Source organism: Pagrus major, chromosome 14 (genome assembly GCF_040436345.1).
Source record: "Pagrus major chromosome 14, Pma_NU_1.0".
Lineage (NCBI taxonomy): Eukaryota > Metazoa > Chordata > Actinopteri > Spariformes > Sparidae > Pagrus > Pagrus major.
This window is the reverse complement of record NC_133228.1, coordinates 1,964,133-1,979,313: the sequence shown is the minus strand read 5'-3', so window position 1 is coordinate 1,979,313 and position 15,181 is coordinate 1,964,133. Positions and strand designations below refer to the sequence as shown.

General features: G+C 40.6%; 1 protein-coding gene across 1 annotated transcript in view; it reads right to left on the bottom strand.

Moving 5' to 3' along the window:
• The window catches only part of lemd3 (LEM domain containing 3), a 46,852-nt gene extending 31,936 nt beyond the window's left edge, over nt 1-14,916 (bottom strand). The window contains exons 1-2 of the mRNA XM_073480288.1: nt 13,571-14,916; nt 697-737 (exon numbers count right to left, since the gene is read on the bottom strand). Of these exons, the coding sequence (XP_073336389.1) occupies nt 697-737; nt 13,571-14,909 (1,380 nt within the window). The 5' untranslated portion in view covers nt 14,910-14,916. The remainder of the gene's footprint in view (nt 1-696; nt 738-13,570) is intronic.
• Between the last annotated feature and the right edge of the window lie 265 nt (nt 14,917-15,181).

Below are 15,181 nucleotides of genomic sequence, written 5' to 3'. Positions count from 1 at the left end.
ACTACAAACAATAAAAATATGGTTGCACAAAAGTAAAAACTGGTGGAAATATAAATTGTTGTTATTAAGTTGATTACTGTAAACATTCTGCACCAACTATTTAAATGAATGCATGTTGCAAATTATCTTTAGTGTTTCTTGGATGAAAAGAACAAAATTTAACCCAATCCAGTGGAAAACAAGAAATTGGTGAGGCTCAGAATACACATTGATAGAATCACAAACACAGATCTAGCAAGGTTCCATTAATTAAATAGAAGTTTATACCTGATTTCTCTCCAAGAAAATCCATGACATGACCTAGGAAGGCCTAGGTGAATCGGTATGGAAAGACTCTAAACTATTTTCACAACCTGGGTCTTTAATCAATTTTTGATTATATAAATGGGGTGGACAAAACATTTGAAACACTTCCAAGCAACACATTTGGTTCTCTCTAGCTTTAAATGTAATGTGCACATCACAACAAAGATGAAAAGGGTAGTGCTGCCTCTTTGACAGTTCACCTGAGCATGGCCACAAAAGTGAGTTTAATTCTGTGTTCACTGTTCACATCCATTATGTTTCCAATCTAATTCCAGATTGAGTGTCAACATTGCACTTCCTGTGCTCTATAATCTGAACAAAAAAAAATCCTTGACAACCTGCTGTATACAGAACTAAAAAAGGGGGGGTCAGAGAGAAATGTCCACTTACATAAGAAGAGTCAAAATCACTGCCAAAAGGGTGGCTCTTAACTGCAACAAAGGAGAAAGAGATACAGTCAGGAGACAAAAAAAAATGTTCACTGTAAACCTAAGACACAAGAAATATAAAAGACACAAGCTGGATTGGTAGAAGGAAAAGCGGAAAAATGACTTGATTGGACATTGTGGAATGTGAGTTTAGTTCAGACATCACATAACACGTGAGTCAGTGGATATGAAACTAAACTTTTGAAAACTCAACAATCAGCTCGGCACTTGGACCACTTCCACCTATTACACTGACCATAATCACAGACACAAAATTAATGAATGACTACATTATACTGTTTGGTGTACAGAGATTAACTTTTTTATACCTTAAATACATTTTTAGATAATGTTACCACTCAAATGGTAAATTTACTCCCCAGTTTGCCAGTAAAACCCCACCACATCAAATTTACACATAATATTCAAGAAAACCTGAACTTCACACAATTTTAAAGCATTAAACAAATACAATGTTCAAGGGCTCATAAAACAGTGAAGCAAACTACTATGTTATACACCAAGTTACCACAAAATATAAATCTCTGAATTATGTAAAGTAACCCAGCAGTTCTGTAGATACTTTTGTGAAAAGTTAAAATTTTAACTGCTGATGCTATATAAGATGTGTTTAAATCCACAGTATGTTCCTTCATATTTAAATGAGGCAGACAAAAAACTAGATACGACTTTCAACACCTTTGATACAAAACAGTTTAATTTGTTTTAAGGCTGCACTATTATTAGAGCCCAACCAATTTATTGGTCATGGCCCTTAAACGGGCCTATCACAGACATACTGGTATCAGCATAAATATCTTCAGATATGAAAACTGAAGACATCTGATGTGATAACTTTTTTTTTCTTTTTCTAGAGACCATGTTATTAAAAAAACAATGCTTGGGTTGTTTTTGTAAATCATGTCATCACGTACTTTGTCCAGCAGAGTGCATTCCAATATTAACAACACTCTCAAGTCCCTTTCACACATGCACTGCAACTCTGGATTTATCCAGAGTTTACTCAGGGGAGCAGTCTGTGTGAATACAACATGTGTGAATAGAGCGGATAATTGTCCAGAGTGAATTCAGTGTGTGTAATGTTACAGTAATAACAGCAGATTAGGGTTAAACTATAAGCATCAGAGCATCTTTCTGCAAATCAGTGGAAGACGATGCGGTGTTTTGAGTCTGTTGAGTATTCATTTCACACTACGTTTACCCAATTTGTGAGAGGCAATGCTGAAAGTAAATTAACAGCATCCACATCTTTTACGCTCCGTGAGAACAAGCTAATCATACCTGTTAATGCTAAACATTAACAGTGAAATTTTGTTAAAGATGAAAAGATGGCATGTATTGATAAGCAAGACAAACACTTTTTTGATTTGGAGTTAAATTCATTGAAATATTTGCTTGGAAATGGAACAAAGCTGCGGCATGACTGTCATAGCTAGCTTAACAGAGAATGAGTGGTTTAGTAGCAAGCAGTTGTGGAATGTAACTAACTGTAAGTACAGTACATTTACTCAAGTACTTTACTTTAGTAAAATTTCTAGGTACTTGTACAATACTTGAGTATTTCAATGGCATTTTCAGCTACTTTTTCCACTCCACTACACTTGAGGGAAATATTCTACTTTTAAGATCAATATCTTATTCATATATTCATATATATATAAATGAATATATAGTTGCAATCAAAATTATTCAACCCCCACTGCAAATTAGGTTTATTGGCAAAATGTACAAACTAGCAGCTGTTTGCAATAAACAAATCAAACAAGAACAATTTAAATAGCTCAACACATCTAATATTACAAGTGGTGTCTCCACATTCAACACAAAATGCCACTTTTAATGACTACTGCAGTCTCCAAATTATTCAACCCCTTCATGACAAGCATCTTTAGTACTTAGTAGAGCACCCTTTTGCTGTTATGACCTGCTGCAAACGTGATGCATAACCAGACACCAGCTTCTGGCAGCGTTCCTGAGGAATCTTAGCCGATTCCTCTTGTGCAAAGGCCTTCAGTTCACTAATATTCTTGGGTTTGCGTGCTGCAACCGCCTTTTTCAAATCCCACAAGAGATTTTCAATGGGGTTCAAGTCAGGCGACTGTGATGGCCACTCTAGTATCTTCCGGGACTTCTTCTGAAACGAAGCCTTGGTGGACTTTGAGGTATGCTTGGAATCATTGTCCTGTTGGAAGGTCCAATGACGCCCAAGCTTCAGCTTCCTCACAGATGGCAGGACATTTTCTCCCAGGATTTCCTGATACTTGATTGAATCCATCTTGCCCTCCACACGCTGCAGGTTTCCAGTGCCAGAGGAAGCGCAGCAGCCCCAGAGCATCACTGAGCCACCGCCATGCTTCACTGTAGGCAGGGTGTTCTTTTCAGCGTATGCTTCATTCTTCCTCCTCCAGACATACCGCTGATCCATAGGCCCGAAAAGTTCCAGTTTTGTTTCATCGCTCCACAGAACAGAATCCCAAAACCTCTTTGGCTTATTTATATATTTTTGAGCAAATTGGAGCTGACTTTTCTTGTGCTTTTGGGTCAGTAGTTGTGTACGTCTTGGAGTTCGGGCATGGAGCCCTTCAGCATTTAGTATGTGCCTTACTGTGGAAACTGAAACCTCAGTGCCTGCTGCCACCAAGTCTTGCTGCAGGTCTTTTGCAGTCAGTCGAGGGTTTTTGACCACCTGCCTCTTCAGGACTCTGGTGGCAGCTGTTGATAGCTTCCTCTTTCTGCCACGTCCAGGTAGTGTAGCCACTGTTCCTTTAACTTTAAACTTGTGAACTATGCTTCCAACTGTATCTCTAGGAACATTCAGTGCCTTTGCTATCTTTTTGTATCCTTTTCCTTGTTTGTGAAAGGCAATGATCTCTTCTCTGAAGGTTTTGGACAATTCTCTTGGCTTAGTCATATCTCTAACATGCAATGAAACGTCACCGTCAACAGTCCAGGTACTTGAGGTGTTCTATCTCAAGCACACCTAATGCAACTAATGAAGCCCTTGACTGGTTGCATCAGGTGTGCTTGAGACCACACCTGATTGGCAAATGTGTGCACTTATGAGGGATTCTATTCAGGGGGTTGAATATTTTTGAGACTGCAGTAGTCATTGAAAGTAGGACTCAGTGTTGAATTTCGATAAAATCCTTGTAATATTAGGTTTATGTAACTATTTATACTGTTCTTGTGTAATTTGTTTATTGCAAACACCTGAAAATTTTTAAATTTTGCCAATAAACCTAAAATGCAATGGGGGTTGAATAATTTTGATTGCAACTGTATCTGTATATATATATATATATATATATATATATATATATATATATATATATACATATATATATACATATATACATATATATATACATATATACATATATATATACATATATACATATATATATACATATATACATATATATATACATATATACATATATATATATAAATATATACATATATATATATAAATATATATATATATATAGATATATACATATATATATACATACATATATATATACACATATATATACATATATATATATATACACATATATATACACACATATATGTATACACACACACCCACATATACATATATATACATATATATGTATATATGTATGTATGTGTATATATCTATATATCTATATATCTATATATACATACACATATATACAAAATACATATATGTATAAACATAGATACATATACACATATACGCATATATACATTTACATGCATATATACACATATACATGCATATATACGCATATATACATATATATGTATATATACACATATGCACACGTATACACATATACGTATATATAAACGTAAATATGTATATATACACACATATATACAAATATATGTATATCCATATATACACATATATGTATAAACATATATGTATATCCATATATATATATATATATATATATATATATATATATACTGCTCAAAAAAATTTAAGGGAACACTTAATCATCACAGTATAGCAACAAGTCAGTTAAACTTCAGGGATATCAATCTGACCATTTAGGAAGCACGAGTTATTGTGAATCAATTTCACCTGCTTTGGTGCAAATGAAAGTGACAACAGGTGCAATGCCCACACGCTGTTGGGAGTGCATACAGGAACATGGGGGCCATACACACTACTGAGTTACATTATGAGTTACAGTGATAAAATTTTACGCAAGTTGAATCAACCTTTGATATACATTTTTGTACTTTGATTTTCAGTGTGATTTTGAATCCAGCCATTATATGATATATGTATATATGTACAGTATATGTATAATTAAAATGGTGGAGAAGGACAGGTACAACATAGTCATCTATAGTCATATTTAAAAAAAAATATATATATATATATATTTTTTAAAGTCAACACTGTCGCAAATTGAACAATAACTCAGGCTTTGTAACATTAGTAAAATAGAGTAACTTTAGAGATGTGCAGGAGACAGTCTTTAATTTGAGCTGAAAAGCTAGCAGTAGCTGTCTGTTAGGGTTAGGGTTAGTCTGTTTGCTATCAAGACACAAGATCTGGAAAAACGTGTGATTTAGTGGATTACATGGTTGGAATCTGTTCTATTTACAATGGACGATGCGCTGTTCTGTGGCTGAAGTGGCCAAGATTACTTCTGTTGCGCGTCCCTTTACATTGTTAAATGCCACTCTTACAAACTAGGGATGGGCATGATGAAGAAGAACCAGCCCAGGGAGCTGAATGACTTCCGACTGGTGGCACTCACTTCACATCTAATGAAGACGTTAGAGCGGCTCTTCCTCAGTTTCCTCAGACCCCAGGTGCAACATGCCCAGGACTGCCTGCAGTTTGCATACCAGCCAGGTGTTGGTGTGGAGGATGCCATCCTCTACCTGCTACACCGAGTCCACTCCCATCTGGATAAGGGAAGCGGCACAGTGAGGATTCTCTTCTTGGACTTCTCCAGTGCCTTCAATACCATCCAGCCCCCTATGCTTCAAAACAAACTGAACAGGATGGGAGTGGACCCCTACCTGGTGGACTGGATCTCCAACTATCTCACCGACAGGCCACAGTACGTCAAGCTGAAGGACACCACGTCTGACACTGTGGTCAGCAGCACTGGAGCCCCCCAGGGAACAGTGCTGGCCCCCATTCTCTTCACCCTGTACACCTCGGACTTCTGCTACAACTCGGAGCTGTGTCACATACAGAAGTACGTCGATGACACAGCCATCGTTGGATGCATCAGGGATGACAGAGAGGAGGAGTATCGGAGTCTGGTGGGGGACTTTGCTGTCTGGTGTCGCACCAACCACCTACAGCTCAACACCTCTAAGACGAAGGAACTGGTCATTGACTTTAGGAGGTCTAGACCAAAACCGCGACCAGTCCTTCTAGAGGGACCTGAGGTGGAGGCTGTGGACTCATACAAATACCTCGGGCTGTGGCTGGATAATAAACTGGACTGGACAACACACACCAGCCACCTGGATGGGAAGACGCAAAGCAGGCTGTACTTCCTAAGGAGACTGCGGTCTTTCAACATCTGCAGCAAACTGCTGTGGATGTTTTACCAGTCTGTGGTTGCCAGTGTCCTCTTTTACACTGTGGTGTGCTGGGGGGGCAGCACATCCAAGAAGGACACATCCAGACTGGATAAACTGATCAGGCGGGCCAGCTCTGTGGTCGGCATGAAGCTCGACCCTCTGGTGACGGTGGCAGAGAGGAGGACACTGGAAAAACTGCTGGATATTATGGACAATACCAGCCACCCTCTGCACACCGTCATCAGCGACCAGCGGAGCCTGTTCAGTGAAAGACTGCTCCTTCCCAAGTGTAGGACCAACAGACTTAAGAACTCCTTTGTCCCTCATGCCATCAGGCTGTACAACTCCTCACTTGGGGGGAGGAGGAAATAGATAGCCGGCAATACTGCAATACTGTGTCACTGTGCAATAACTTATTTATCTATTTATTCACATACATACGTGGACACTCTTACTTTCGTGCAATAATTTCTGTACAATAACACATATACAGTCCTCTACATTTATATTTATTTTTTTTTATTTTATTTATCCTATTTTATCCTATTTTATTTTATTTTTATTGTATTCTATTGTATTTTGTTCTATTCCTATCTTTATTTTCTATTTTTAGCTAAGAGTTTATTGTGAACTGTATGCTGCTGGAAATTCAATTTCCCTGAGGGAGTCATCCCAACGGGATCAATAAAGTGAAGTCTAAGTCTAAGATTAATCGACGATCGATTAATTGATCATTAAGAATTTCGTGGATGACGTTAATTTTTTATCAATAAAACTAATGCAGGTTCTGTTGCGTAGTGTGAGTCTTGAGGAATGCAATGAATTTCGCTGTGTGGCAGCAATTAAACATTTTACCACACGGGGTCAATATTTGAAAAAAACGCCACAGGCCTACTAAGTTACCTGCGAGTTTCCGTGTATTTCAAAAGTAATCATGAAGAGGTTATGGTGAAGTGTGGCGTGGGACCATTTTGATTTAAAAAATGACTTAGTTCACTGCCAACACTGCGAAGCTGTGTATAAGTACAACTTGTCCACGACTCAAATGATGTACCACTTGAACAACGTGCATCCGACCCTGGTTAGTGGCGGTGCATCCTGCTCTCAGTCTCAACCTAGCATCAACTCGGTGTTAGCACGGACACGGAGGAGCTGTGATGCACAACGAGCAGGCCTGTGCATCACGGCAATGTCGGTCCCCTCAGAGCGGGTGTTTTCGGCGACTGGACTGACGGTCACCAGGCTGCAGTCACTTCTGACCCCAGAGCATGTTAACATACTCATCTTTCTCAACAAAAATCAGTAGGCTGGTGCTGAAGTTGTATGTGAGTTGCTGGTTATTGTTTATGAAGCTTTGTTAATAAGCCTAATTCATTGTTAGGTAGGCTAATCTCTCTCTCACCCTCTTTCTCGACTCGGTGCTTTTTTTGATAGTTTTGAGTTACATTTGGCAAAACCTGTCCGACCTAAGTATGATATATTTTTGGTTAAGTTATTGTTTAACATGATTGTTTTTTTATATTATTATTATTATTATTATTATTATAATTATGGGAAAAAAACGAGGGTCAGTTGTGTTTATGAGCACCGGCTTCTAGCTGCAGGCTCCGCTGCTTTAGAGCACAGCAGCGCATATCTTCAAGTGTAACCATTGAACGGATCCAGTTTAACTGCCACAAGAGTTGTTCATCTTGTAAGTTTAACTGCCACAAGAGTTGTTCATCTTGTAATAAAGATCTCAATGAGGAAAACACGCTGTGTTTTTGTATTTTCATTGCATTTTGAATATAGCCTGTAAATAGTGAAGTTTAATATAAATTTATTAATGATTAATCGAAAATTGATCGTTAATTCTCCCGACGATCGATTAAGACAATTTAATCGAATGCCCATCCCTATTATATGGATATATATAAATGGATGGATAGTTACGTGGCTGGATTATTTGGAAGAGAGAGCGCCACATTGGTAAGTACAGTATTAAGTAACGTAACGTTAAAGGAATAGTTCACTCTAGAACGAAATTCAGTCATTATCGACTCACCCTCATGCTGATGAGAAGTCCGGTGTAGTTTCTTATTCCTCAAAGTGCAGCTGGAGACCCGCGGGGGTACCCTCTGGCAGCAATAATCCATATAACGAGCGTAAATGGCGTCCAAGACAAAAAGGTCCATAAAACTACACAATAACTTAGTAATATTCCTCCATACTGCTCGTCCGCTGCAATCCAAATGTCCTGAAGTGGCGACATCCAGAGTTTACTCGAAACGACGTCATTTAGTACATTTTTCTATCCTAAACAGTCACTATACTATATTTGCCTGGAGGCACGCTCCCACGTGCACGCGAGTCTCCCTCACAGCGTTTGCACTACGGAAGCCGCGCCAGACAAGATCAACAGAACTCGCGATAGATACACACCGGTATTTACATCCAGCTGTGAGTGTCAAAGTTTCAAATCACTAGTGCAGGCAGATCCCTCTTGTGTTTGTGTGTCGCTCGGTCGCTCACAGCAGGATGTAAATACCAGTGTGTATCTATCGCGTTCTGTTGATCTTGTCTGGCGCGGACGAAATTATCTCCATATTTTTTCTAAATTGGTGCACAATCCACATAAGTCTCTATATATTTCAGCTCAAAAATTCAGTATATAGGCTGCCATGTTGGCAATTGGTATCGGTATCAGTCCCATATGGGTCGGGCTTTAACAATTAGAATCGTTTCAATTACAAAACCAGTATTGGAAATGCCACCGATACTGCCGAAAATTCAGGTATAGGTATTGGCGAGTACGTGAGTCTGCACCAATCCGATACCATGGAATTTAGAGACGGGACCCCGCTACTTCCCAGTTAGCTCCATTAGCACTGCTAAACATTTAGGCAATATTTTATTCTGGATAACCCCACCAGTAAAACTGCAACATGTTCAGTATGCAAGGCTATACTTTCAAGGGGTGGCATGAGTGTTGCCAATTTCAACACCAGCAACTGTATAAAGCATTTGAAGACGCATCACGCAAAACTTTATGAGACAGTGAGGGAACACATTTCATGTAGGCTGAAAGACGTGCAGGCAATCAGCTTTACTACTGACATTTGGACCGCAGACGTGTGCCCTATGCATTTGCTAAGTCTGCACACTGGGTGGACACAGTATCGCTGTCAACATTTGCCCTTTAAAGTGCAGTGCTGCAAGCAACAGGTTCCGTGAGTACGTTTTAAGGGAATTTTTTTTATTCGTCAAATTACTTAAGTTGCTGTAGTACTACTGTTCTATTTAAATAGTGGCTGCACTTTAACAGTTTTTAAAGGAATTGTTATTTATTCCTAGATTTCTTTACTTCTTCTTTTTCAGTTATGACTGACTGTCAAAATAGATAATAGAAGAATGTTGTATGGCAATCATTCTCTGCAAGGTTTTACCTGAGCCATGCCATACAACAATGATAGCAATCATATCACATCCATACAGGGTTAGTAGTATACAGCTGTTAAAAGAAAAAATCTTCTTCTTTTTCCTTATCTTTTTTTAAACACACACTCGAATCGGTACTCGGTATCAGCCAATACCAAAAGGCATGGTATCAGAATTGGTATCTGGAAGGAAAAAAGAAGCTGCAATTTTGTTAAAAAGGTACAATGTGTGACATGACAACATTAAAATTACGTACTGTACTGTACTGCTGCAGAGTTGCACTGGCCTGCAGATCTTGTAAAAAAAAATTGCTTGGTACAGACCCCATGAAATGTCACACAGTCATGGTCAAAATTTTACATAATTTCGTAAAGAGCATGTAAGGTATATCATGGCAGTCTTGAGTTCCAATAATTTCTACAACTTACATTTTTCTGTGATGGAATGAGTGCAACATACTACTTTGTCATAAAAAAAAAAAAAGAAAAATTCATGAGGTTTAGTTTGGTATAGGTCCTCTGAAAATGTGACCAAATCTGCTGGGTCAAAAATATACATAAAGCAACAAAAGTCATTCTTCTGAGTGATTATGATTGATAATGGCTGATGAATTTTATGGGCCCATTTTAATAGGGCTTGTTTGATACACCCACTAGACTCAGCCACAAACACTACAATGGGAAAGTCTAAGGAGCTCAGCATTGATCTGAAAGAGCACATTATTGATTTGAACAAGTCAGGAAAGTCACTTGGAGCCATTTCAAAGCAGTTACCAAGATCAACTATGCAAACAATTCTAAGTATAAAGTGCATGGCATAGTTGTGTCACTGCCACAATCAGGAAGAGAGCGCAAACTATCACCTGCTGCCAAGAGAAAATAGGCCATGGTGGCCAAGAGTCAACCAAAAACCAAGTCTGCAATAAATTAGAAGGTGCTGGAAGACAGGTGTAAATGTCCCAAGTCAAGCGTGTTTCGCATCACCATGGTCTGAGAGGCTGCTGTGCAAAAAAGAAGCCCTTGCTTCAGACATGTTAAAGCTCGATTGAAGTGTGCTGCTAATCACATGTACAAAGAAAACAGTTTCTGGAGGACAACTCTTTGGTCAGATGAAACAAAAAGTGAGTTATTTGACCACAGTGTGCAGCAATATGTTTGAAGGCGAGAAGGTGAGGCCTTTAATCCCAAGAACACCATTGTTCCCCATACATAGGCTCTACGTGGGCAGCCCAAAAAGGTAAATTGAGACTAAAATAAAATCCAAATTCCAATTTTTTTCCCCAATCAACAATGAAATTTTACTGCACACACACCATCCGCCCTCCAGCTGCACCCACCTTGTCACACACGCGTGCATCATGCAGCATGCACCAGCAATTTAATTCAGTGTGCACACATTCATTTTTTTGTGTCGGTCCGCCACAATATCGACATTGGCCGCCACATATTGATTTTCTATTTTTGGAGCTGCATCCTGTTCTCACTCTGTCTCACAAGACAGCGCACCTGTCAGTGAATAGCACGATGTTATGTACTCTGATACAGTGGATGGCGGTGTGGTTTTTAATCCGCTGGTAAAACCAACGAAGAAGAGGATGAAAGTGTATTTAACGCTGTTGGCTTGACTGGAACTTCCTCTGCAAAGAAGACGACTGGCCTATCTCGTCGAGATATCATTCATAGTTAGTATGAATACTTTTGCATAAATTTGTGAAAAATTAAGACATTAAGTGTAACTCTTAGTCGAAGTTATCAACACAAGCTCAAAGACTCAACTCTTATAAATAATTTAAAGCATGCATGCAGGGTTCAAGCAGACCTCAGGATGTCCCAGAAGAACGGCGTAAAGTAACCTTAGCCACTAAATGGAGAAGAGTTTGAAAGAAGGAGAACGTGAATGAGCACGCGTGTGCTGACGATAAGTTCGTAGCAAGAGCTCAACATGAGCGAAGCTGTTAAGCCACCCGCCGGACTGCCACCACAATTAAAATCTGATTCTGTGAGAAACACTGCATTGTATTGTTCTGTTTGAACAGCAGAGGGCACAATCATACTGTCCATGATATAGACTTGTTCTCATAAGCCCCACCCTACTTTGCCTCTGATTGGTTGGCTTCATTTTCAATGCTCGACTCATTCAAACCCAGCTCTGTGTTAGCCCACACAGAAGCTCCCGTAATGTCTGTTTTCAGCAGTCTTCGAGCTGTAGTAACACTCCAACCTCTTCACACAAGACACACCGACCTCTCCACTCATTCTCCGGAGCTGCTTTTCGCAGCAAGAGTGGCTCCTTGGGTGGAGCAAGCAGGCCAGCTGTTTGCAGGGCAGGCTGTCACCGGGCTGCCCTGCTGCTGTTCCGCCACCTGTCCTGTCTGCTTCACCTAACAAGCTCAAAGACACTGTAGCTGCGACAGCCAGGTGCACACCAGACAACTGCAGAACATAGCGTTAGGAAATAATAATATGTCAGTAACACTAACAGAGATTTACATGGCCCTGATAGTCCACTAGACAACAAGAGGGAGGGAGATTAGTGGGGCCCAGGGCTGAGTGTGTGTTCTCGCCTGTCCTCCCATGCTACACCCCCCTGGGTCCCCTGGCAGTCCTGCTGTACAACCAGAGGGAGGGAGGGATTGCTACTGGCTACTGTATTGTTTTGCAACTGTACATAGTCCAATCATTCATTGCTAAAGACAATTTGTGGCTACTTTTTGCACATGCTTAGGTCATGGCCGGCCACTTTTACTTTACTACAAGGAAAGCAGATGTATCTCAAGTAAAAAGTAAAAACAAATTATATACAAATAATAAATGTTGTACACATCAGATTTATTATTAAAAAGGACATCAGGTCAAGTCACCTTTTTTTTAATATCGTGATAAATATCTTATCCTAGACTATTTATCATGATGATATCATACCATGAGTTGATGCTATCGTTACATCCCTAGTGTTCAGTATTGCTTGTTTCAGTGTTTATATCTACCCCAATGTTGTTATAATCAGTGTGCTGACATAATCAGGTAGGTGCTTGTTTTCATACTTTACTCACAGGTGTATGAAAAACATTACTTTGGTTTCTAACGTAAGGCGGAGGTTTTTCAAAAAAACCAGCTAATGTTACTTTTGAAAAAGACGTAGTCTTCTCCTGTCTATTAATATTTTACTCTCAAGTGTGAGAATTGACATAGATATGAAGCTTCCATAGCGCAAAATAATAGCTATAACGTTAGTTAAAAGAGAAGATGAGGGGCCTATCCTCTTCTCCTGTCTTCTCTCCTTTCCTCTCACTCAAAATATCATGAAAAAAGAAGATAAAATTCTATGAATGCTAGTAGTAGTCGTAGTAGTATGAAGCTATGTGAGACAGCGGTTTCATACCCAGAAGTTATTGTAAACAAACATTGTAATTGGTGCTAAAGTTTCCATGTCATGAGACAATGACTCAGAACAATACCAAGCATTATTACTACACCAGACAGATAGGACACACGCCTCTGCTTCTTCTATTTTATATTAAAATTTTAGGCAAAATTCAAAATTTTTTAAATAGCTTCACCAAATCTGTTGGTACATTCACTGGTCACAAAAGCGCTTTTCCTTCATCATTCTTGTCTTCGCTTTTCGCTTTCCATCAGGCTGTGCGCACGGAAAGATGGCACAATCTGCAACTGTGTTTTAAAATATTGATTAATGTGTCGAAATTAACTGTCATATGGACGCTTTTATCTGTCAGATCATGATCACGCTCTTTGCACATTGGCCTTTTAACTGCCAGTGGACCCATTTAACAGTTTATATGGATAAACAATCAAAAGCTTCAATAGCACATCTTGTCAGATACTTACTGACTCCATCCACCTCCGAAGATCCAGAGCCCCTCATCCTAAGATACATGAGGCCCAGCAACAGAAAGAAGAGGCAGGCTGCCGTGAGAAGGAACATGGACAGATAGTGAGCACTAAAGCTACCAGAGGCGGCCACCTCTTCTCTTTTGAATTGCTGAAGCAGCTCATCCTCCGGGACAGACACCTTCTGCTTCAGCACTGCCTGGCTGTATGAGTGGTTGGGAACGGTCTGGTTGGAGTGGCTGCTCCTGTAGGTCTGGGCCAGACTGCTGTAGTTGGAGAAGCGCGGTCTCAACCCGATGCTGAACCTACTCCTGCTGCTGCTTCTGGAGGCTGCGCAATCCCCGTCGACGTGGTTGTTTTTGCTGGCCTCTCCTCTATGGTTCTCGGTGAGGGACACGTAGATAGACTTCTTGGAAAAGTTGTGGCTTCGCAAGCCCCCCGATGAGTCCGATCCCCTTCTCTTTAGCTTGTCTTCCTCCCCTTCCTCCCTCCGGCTTCCCACCATATTTAGATTCTCAGGCGGGTTAACCTCTCCGGCTGCCCCTCCCGTCAGAGACCCGCGGCCGACTCCGTGGGAGGGGAACAACGCTTGCGGCTGGCTCCGTGTAGGTTGCAACCTTTCCCGCTGTCGGTCTCCAACGTTCCCAACCACCTCCTCGTCCGAGTCTGAATAATCCCCGGCTAGTTTGCTTGTGTCCAAGTGGGGTGCCCCACAACCATTTAAAGAGCGTGAGTTCTTATCCGCACCCCCCTCATAATCGTCCTCGTCCCCCGATTCGTCGTAATCCCTCCCTTCCGCCTCAGGGCTGTATCTGGCACGAACTCCCCAGCCCAGAGAGACACTTCTCTGTCCGTCCGGATCCGGAGAAGAATCGTTGCTGTTCAGCGTACTCGTAGCGCCATACTGACTCTTGATAGTCACACTCGGTGTTGTAACGGGTCTTGTCTTCGGTTGTTGTTGAAAATCAGAGCTTCGGTCTGTCCTGCCACTGTGATTGAAACCCTTTCTTTTCAATGGAGTTTCAGCGTCAGACTCGTCAGAGCTAAAGCCGAGAACAGAGGACTTCCGGCCCGGTCTCCTGCTAGAGCTCAGGTGCGTGACGTCATGGCTGGCTGGCCTGGATCCCGCCGTGCTGCCGCCGCCAGTGGTGCTGTTGATATTCCCGCTGCTACGGGTTTTACTCAGTCTGGAGCCCCGCTGCTGCTGCTCTTCTCGAAGCTTCTTCAATTTCTTCAAGTATACCGGACGAGTGTTTTCGGTTACCGGACCTGGAATGAAACCAAAGCGCTTTAATTCGGAGAATAGCTCCTCATCCGTTAACTGTGTTGACGCCATCTTGGACAAAACTCTCGGAGAAGGTTGTGTAACGGAAGTGACGTAGGGGTGAAGTGGCAGTAGACCAACTAGGCTGCGTTCAAAAGCAATAGCAAGCCGTTTCAAAATGATAATCCAAAAGTCTTGGCTATAAGATATTTTTCAGACCTTAAACATTTAATATTACATATAAATAATATCAAAAGGTAATAAATGCAATTCATAATGTGATTTTACAGTTGCGAGACTCTGAGCATGAAGAGTTTAAAAACGTACGTTCATTGTAATTGTAC